This window comes from Acyrthosiphon pisum, chromosome A1 (genome assembly GCF_005508785.2).
Source record: "Acyrthosiphon pisum isolate AL4f chromosome A1, pea_aphid_22Mar2018_4r6ur, whole genome shotgun sequence".
In the NCBI taxonomy this organism is placed as follows: Eukaryota; Metazoa; Arthropoda; class Insecta; order Hemiptera; family Aphididae; genus Acyrthosiphon; species Acyrthosiphon pisum.
In genome coordinates, this window is record NC_042494.1 from 109967055 (window position 1) to 109975520 (window position 8466).

The following is an 8466-nucleotide window of genomic DNA, read 5'->3' on the forward strand; positions in this document are numbered from 1 at the left end:
CATACTACTACGCCACATGACCGCCGGCGGCCATAAATGAATATGATTTTATACTATTAACTTTTTCATGGCGCTACAATAATGCACCCAAAAAAGTGCCGTGGCGTAGAGGGAATCATTACAAATTTTTTGATGTAATAAATGTATTTTTTATATTTTTTTTATATTTTTTTTATATTTTTAAACTTTTTTTCAAATACATAGTATAATATACAAATTTGAAATGACACTGAAAAATATACTTGGCGTACAGATGATGCATAAATGCATAATCCTTTGACCGCCGGCGGCCGGTGGCGGTCAACGTGTTAATATATGTCTATTATCGTCTTAACAGTAATAAAGCAATTTAATTACTATTATAACTTAGTAATTAGTTACCATTTTTTATATTACCTTTCTGTCATTATTAATTATTATTAAGAACAGATACACACACATATTTACACACCCACCACACACTATTATCATTCGATAGCCTTGCTCAGCGAACCCGTCCACTTCTACCGAATTGCTAATATATATTTATATACGCGTATAACACTGGTTGGTCGGTGTGTACAGTGTGTGCGAAGTATTCTGGTGACCGGTCATCATAGCCTGTTATTTTCCGTGCCTGGCTCGTGCAATAATAATAACAAAATAAAAATCTGAAATTTTTAGCGTAATTGTCATTGAATTTGTTTTTCATTTTTCCTAAGTACTTAGTAGGTACGATTTGCAAGTACTTGGTAGGTACTCGTTACAAGTAATTCATACTTTTTGCAGATACTTGATACTATAGTTGCAAGTACCTACTAATTGGTAAGTCGTAGGTACACTCAAGTCGTTACAACTATTAAGTCTGCTTGAAAATGACAATTTCATATTTTAATTTTTTTTCAAATAATATATAGTTACTAATTAATAATTAGGTAACCTCTCCACCAATAAGAAGATCCACGCAAGCAGACTGGGAAAGAACGAAAACAACAGCAGATCCACGACACCCTATGTACGGTATAACTCCACAACTCCCTCGCCTTAAATCCAGGAAGAGTTTCATGAACCATACAAAAGCCATCTCGTCAACACATCCTGAAGTAGAAAGAACGACCAGATGGAGAAATGAGATAAGCAGTACCTCCAGCTGGGTGCCGAACGAGTCGCTCCCATCTGGTCATAATGAAACATGGTCGGTTTACTCGGTTTGGCGAACACTAAACAGACTTAGGACAGGAATTGGACGAACAAAAGACAATCTAATAAAATGGGGACTGCTAGATAGCACAGACACCTTGTGCATATGTGGAGAAGTACAGACAATGCAACACATTATCACATCCACAGCTTGCTCCCCAGAAGACATTCACAAAGGCACAAGCCAAGGAATTAACGTAGTCCGCATCTGGGCAGAAATAATATAAATCCACCATTAACGTATTAACCATTAATCTATTTTACCTTATTTATTAATATTGTGTAATGTTTATTTAAAAGTTAATTTTATTTATTTATTTGTTTATTTTATGCTATACAACTTATATCATTATTATTATTACTGTTGCCGTGCCTTCGATAATTCAGCGCTGGTGCAACGCTTCGTCAGCAACTATAAATTGTCATTTTTTAATTCAGCGCAAAACTACGCTGCTTGTGATAGGAAGATGACGTTTTTTAATTCATCATAATGATCACAACCTAGCGAACCAAACAGCGGTTCCAGCAGGTTAGAAACATGCTGGTCAATCACAATCATATTCATCATACTTTCTTATCACATCTATCACGCTTACAGCTGCAGCCGCGCTGAATTATCGAAGGCACGGTTATACCACAGAATAATTATTCTGTGGTTATACTATGCGCCTGATAAAGAAAAAAAAAATACAAAAAAATAATATTCAATATTGCTGTTTATTAAACTTAAATTCTAAATCATTTAATGTCTGAATTATATAAATTAAAATTCAAAATTCAAAATAATACAAAATTTAAAGAAACAAATATTTTTTATTTTCCTAAAAATTACAAGTGAGGCGGCGCCTCACTTGCCTCACCCCCAAAACCGTCACTGCTAATTATAAAATTGTGAAAGTTAGATGAGTTGGGTACAAACTGTAAAAATAATTTTGGTACCTAGTTGGAAAAAAATGACTCAAAAATCAAAATTTTTGACAACATACAGTTATGAAAGTTTATTTTTTACGATTCGATAAAATCAAAACAGCGGAATACATTAAAGAACAAAATAGTGCCTATATAAATTACAAAATACACAATTGATAACAATAAAATTATCCAATGATAAACAAGACCTTTTGTTTCTATTTATCATAAAAATCCGATTAAAAACATTATAATATAACATTATAACGGGTGGATAAGTTCAGTAGTTCCAATTAAAAAGGCAATAATAAAAAAATGTTCTTAAATACTTTGTTTTTAAATAATAAAAATTACCAAAAAATGTAAAACAATTAACTTTCATAACAAATATAGGCAATAATATAATTTTTAATCGACGCTATAGCCTTTAAAAATAGTCTCTCATCATAGGCCATAAACTCTTTTAAGCATTTAAGACGAAGACATTTATTGTATAGTAGCTATACATGTATTAAGAACATGTATATTTATTTTATATATATGCGAGTATACGATTATTAACTATTTTGCCTATTGTGTAATGACTATTGACACAAAAATATTAATAATTAATCATTAGGTATAAGGCATAATTGGCATGACTGTGCAAGTTCTGAACTCTGGGTCTCCTCCCCTTTAAATTCCTTATACAAAAATGCAAACTCTTATTAATAATTAAATTGTTAAGGCAAAATGTAAATGAAAAAATGTTATATGCATTGTGCATATATGTGACAAGTAAATACACCCAGTCATTGTAATTATATTATCAAATATTATTGCTTTTTATGTAGGACTCTGTAGTCGGTGTATGTATCAAAATATTAATATTATATTTACATCTGTATCTAAAGAATGCACCTATTAAACATTTTTAAATTCGGTAAACCAGTATAGTTTTGTTTTTATATTAGGTACAAAAATCTTTTTTTTAATAAGTCACTAAGATAGCAAAGAGAAGTATTCTTTTCTCGGTTAGGTAATCAAGAATAACAGAATACCAGAAAACCAGAATAATAGTTGAATATGTGTTTAACTAAACCTATTTTAAATGTGCACACAAATACATCAAATAGAAAGGTTTTAAATAATCTATACTCATAAAATCTAATGTTAGTGTATTCGTCTTATTAACAACCAGATATTTTATTGTTTTAGTTAAATTCGATTAAGCACCATATTAATAATAATATAACATTAGTACTATTTCATACAATAAAATAATGTTCCTATATTTTTCTTTAATATTGCATTAATTGTTGATATTTCACCAATGTTAGTATTCATAATAAAAAATATAATACATAGCAACAACGCCTAAGGAACATGGACTTAAATCTAAAAAATTACAAAAAAAAATTCAATCAAACTTCATACTATAAACAATATTGTAACAAAGTGATTGACTTATATTTATTACATAAATAAACAAATAGTAAAATGTTGTGCGATAGTTTGGTACAAATTTGTACAAATGGAACAGTTTTGTCTACTCTTAAAAGAAAGACTAGAAGACACGGCAAAGGTTCATGGATCAATTGGATCAGTCTTGGTATCATAGAAACATAATATCTATTATATCACGACGATGACTCTACTAACATGATTTCGTCCTCAGCAGTTTCCCCACCATTGTTTGCTTTCTTTCTAGAACGGTTGCTAACGCCAGATCCAAAATGACTAATTCTGCAACAATAAGAAAACAAAAATCAACATTTAAATATGTTTACAAAGGTTGTATGGGAAATGGAATGATCACTGTATTATTTGTGCTTACACAATGTCTGTGTCATCATCATCAACATCTGATGCCACTTGGAAATAAGGATTTGCAATTGTTGGTCGGAATTTATAACCAGTCATTGCAAAGAAAATAAACGTTGCAGTTTCTCTAGAGAATTCATTAAGCCATAACAAATGAAATGGTACTGTCATCTGTAAAATATTGAAATTTTGTAATAAACTGTTGTTTTTCATACAGTAATTCACAAATAAGACTCATAACTCATAAGGTACAAATAAATATCATAATACTCACTCTAAGCATGTATATCAATATGCGTGTGAAATAAATATAAGAAACTAACATAACATAAAACTGTTGAAATAACTTTAGTTTGCGTAAATTTATTGCTGCTTTACCATCCGTCTGAGATGCTTCTTGAAGATGTCGTATAGACCTATCAAGTAAAATTAATTTTTATGTGATATGTTTGATACATTTTTTTATTGATTATCATTACCAAAGAATGGGAAACAAAATAGCAGCGCAACACATGAAATCAACAAGTAAAAACAAATCCAACCAAGCATTGTGCTGCATATCACCTTCTTCAGATTCTTGAATAATAGCATAGGCTACGTTAGCTAATACCTATAGACATTAGTATGTTTAAAATAAAAGCATTAAATTGTACAGAAAAAAAATGTCAAACCTGCAAGGGTATAACAATCATAAAAATGTTCTTGTCTTTATCCGACAAAACATGTTTGACAAAAGTCATACCAGTACCAATTAGAACAATTGTTATGAATAAAACTGATCCTTTCAATCTAAAACAGAAAAACATAAATAATAAAACAAAGCAAAATAAGCTCAATTGTGTGTGAAAACTAAGTACAAATGAATCGCATAGTAGACAAAAGCCCATGTGGCAATATGCTGTCCTTTGACTTGAATGAAATGGAAATTCAAACCATGGAAAAATAAAGTCGCTGCTTTTAGAAACACTAATAAAGCCATCAGATAGTGTATTTTGTAAACAGGATAGCTATAACAGAATATTTTATATTACAATATAGTGTATTGTTGCAGTTGATTAGAGATGCATTTGACTTACGTGCTTCTGTATAAGAAATAAACCCACAACACACCGGTGAAAAAATATATAATAGACATAGAAAAATACAAAGATGGCAATGGCATGTCACCAGCTGATAAATAATTCCCATCGGCATTGATCTCACTTATAGTGACCTGTGAAAAACCGTGATATCAATTTACAATTTGTACATAAACGATTTTTTCAATTAATATAATTATCAAATTTAGGTACCGTAAAACTTTGTTTAGACTTTGGTATCGTGGCATAATTCGGACAGTTGTGGTAGTATAAATTATATAATCCTTCATTTGATCTCGTTTTCACATAAACAACAAACTTTCATCAAAAATAAAATATAATTTAAAATTTTTAACTGCATGATATATTCTTACTTTTATATTAAAACTGTCTGGTTGAGTACCATTTGAAATTGGTAAAGTTTTGTTAACGGGACTTGTTTTAGTATCTGAAAAGGTCCAAACTTAATATTATGTTATAATTCTATTTTTAATTTTTAAAATTATTCATTGAGTTAATATACAGGAATACTTTCATATCATCAGCAAACGTTAACATTTGAGAATCACGCAAAACCTGGTCAGCGCTATTAATAAATAAAGAAAATGACCACAATGAGGTACACCAGATTACACATTTGAAGGAAGGGATACCTCGGTTTGCAATGAATGATCCAAACCAGGACAGAAGAGATTTACCTAATATTATTATTATTATTATTCAAAGTACATACCATCTTCAATATCATTCAGGTTCTTTCTGAAATCGTCCATGTTTTCGAATAAATAAAATGGCTCCATGGAATCTGAACAATTAATTGTGACACTAGAAACAAATATTTTGATATTACTAATACAATATTAAATATTATGAATTCAACTAAATATTTATAGGTAATAAATTTAATTAAAAATATATAACTTTCAAACATACAGTTGTTTATGGCTTATAAGTTAAAATTTTTAAAAAGAAAATCTTACACTTTTTTTGGGAAATTAAACTTGAAAACTGCCAGGTTAGAATTCTTTCGTATATCAAATAGATTAGGAGATTCAATTGGGCAGATTTCTTGTTGAGAATCAATATAAGGATTCCCTTCGTCAAATAAGGACTTTTCAAGCAGCAAGCCATGCTGAAACAAGAAAACAAACAACATTATGATATTACAATAGAACTTTGTACGACACAACAATGAGTATACACGGAGCTAGTGTGGCGGGTCCACATCATAATTTTTAATTATCGTATGTGTTTACTCACTGTTTCATTTAGGCTGTCGGGAGGCAGGTAAAAGTCTACTATTTCCACTTCCAATAGGCCGCCACGAAAAAATCCAAAAGTGGTCAAGGCTATAAACCGCCGATCGTCGTTCTACCCGGATGCAATGATGGCAACAGCAACAATGCCAACATTTATTACAATTATTAGGATCATCGTACAGAAGATTCAGCCAAAACAAAATGTTTAGGTAACTTACGTGTATCGGCAACGTGTGTATCCTGGCTGCCACTTGAACACCGAGAACAGCCAACAGCGCGAACAGGACGAACACCGTCGGCGGCCGGACCGGAGACATGGTCGGTCGCGGTATTGGAATATGGAATGCTTGAGATTTTTGGAGGAAAATCGAAGTTTTCTCCGGTGTCAGAACATGGCGAAGCGAGGGCGCGTACGCGAAGGAGAGGCAACGGAGTTTAGCAAAATCACAGTGACGAACAAAAACGACGAGACGATCGAGGACAGCCTGCGGTGTGTTACGGCTGTGTCCCACTGTCCGCGTTCCGAATAATTGAAATTTAACTACAATAACAAATCACTAATTAGTAATAGATATTTACGAAAGACACATCGATAATATTACTCATTATTATTATTATTACCATAGAAGATGTAACAACGTTAATATTGGTAATCGTAACCGTGGTCGATGATAAGAGGTTATTTTTCATGATAAGGAAAGTCCATTGTATTATATTATAAATATTGTATTCCAGTTTTCCACCTATTCGACAATATTAAAATAAAAATGTTTTCGTACTACACACTTATATTAAACTATTGAAGTTACCGTGGGGAAATTTGCATCACAATAAAACGATTTATGTCGGTATATTGGTAAGATTATTAATAATTATACAAAATAATTTTACAGTAAATGCACTGAATTATAATATATAGACAGTGAATTGGAGAATAAAAATACGATATAATAATATATGATATTGTTTGATCAAATATTTTAAAGGTAATTAGTGTAATCACAAAATTATCAATGTTTAATTACAAATATACACTAGGTTTAGAAATACTTATCATTAAAAAAATTAATATATAATACTTAAATAATTTTCAATTATTAGTGGCTAACAATAATATTATTTTGTTTTATATCACAGTTTGAAATAACATATCTATGTTAACAGTTCTTTTAAAATAATAGGTACCACAGAATATAACAATGTAGGTACCTACATTCATTAACTATTGTTTGATAATTATTTGTATTATTTAACGTATCGATCATTCGAAATATTTTTATTTTATAATATTTTAAATATTTTTAAACTAATATTGTAAGTAAAACTTTGTAAAAACGGCTTTAAAAATATTTTAAATTTCTATCTATCTATTTCCCAATATAACATCAAATCATTTTTCAATTAATGAAGAAAAAAACTGTGAAAAAAGTTACTATAGTTATTACAGGTAATTACACACTTTTTAATTTTGTATTACACAAAGTGTGTTGTACTACACACAATTTTAGTTACTGATTCACACTGACGTCTGACACTCTGTCTGATCATAATATATCCATAATAATTTTAATATAATATTGTTCTGTGGTTCATTTATAATTTATTATAGTGTAAAATAATGCAAAACTTATTAACGTTATCCACGTTATCATATGAAGCATAACCACGGTTTAAGATAATACTATCTTAAACCATGAGGATAACCGAGTTCGTTACCACCAATCACGATGAATGATGATTACGCACTTACGCGAGATCGGAGATACTATAAAGTCCAGTATTTATGTTAAAACTTATAGTACAATAAAATTCTTACCTAGGCTTAATTAATAATTATCAATTCATGTTTATGAAACATGAAGTCATAGGGAAACAAATTGTACGTTAAGAAGAATACAATATTTTACTCTGTTATTATAAATATCAGATTGAATCACGATCAAAGATAGTATCCATAGCCGTGGAGTTTTTATATTTTAGTGTTGAAACTAGTTAAAACTTAAAAAGCAAGTAAAATGTAAACAAAGCAAGTAAGGCACTCTAAGGTCACTTTAGAGATGAAGAAACTATTAATATAGGCAGTACTATATATTTATCAGAGTATGACAATATTCAAATACATTTTTATTAAAAAAAAAAATGATTTTGAGATAATTTTTTCTTCTAATAATAAATTATAAAAAAATATTCGAATACATGTTTATTTAAATAATTATTTAGATAAAAATGCACAGTGC

At 30.0% G+C, this 8466-nt stretch overlaps 1 protein-coding gene across 1 annotated transcript; it reads right to left on the minus strand.

The window, feature by feature from the left end:
• Positions 1-3228: 3228 nt before the first annotated feature.
• Positions 3229-6823, minus strand: LOC100168258 (protein GPR107). Its single transcript, XM_001946051.5, has 13 exons — positions 6448-6823; positions 6231-6341; positions 5951-6102; positions 5704-5795; positions 5345-5418; positions 5184-5288; positions 4968-5104; positions 4749-4898; positions 4563-4680; positions 4371-4501; positions 4166-4307; positions 3905-4062; positions 3229-3813 (listed from the first exon to the last, which is right to left on the minus strand). The coding sequence occupies exons 1-13, from the start codon at positions 6544-6546 to the stop codon at positions 3708-3710; spliced, it is 1575 nt and encodes a 524-aa protein (XP_001946086.1). The 5' UTR covers positions 6547-6823; the 3' UTR covers positions 3229-3707.
• Between the last annotated feature and the right edge of the window lie 1643 nt (positions 6824-8466).

Bases quoted from the DNA above. Each gene is read 5' to 3' on its own strand.
- LOC100168258 (XM_001946051.5), bottom strand. From the start codon at position 6,546: ATGTCTCCGGTCCGGCCGCCGACGGTGTTCGTCCTGTTCGCGCTGTTG. The intron at 6,342-6,447 runs GTAAGTTACCTA...GCATCCGGGTAG, and splicing joins TACACACGTTGCCGATACAC to AACGACGATCGGCGGTTTAT. The intron at 4,308-4,370 runs GTAATGATAATC...TTTACTTGATAG, and splicing joins ATTTTGTTTCCCATTCTTTG to GTCTATACGACATCTTCAAG.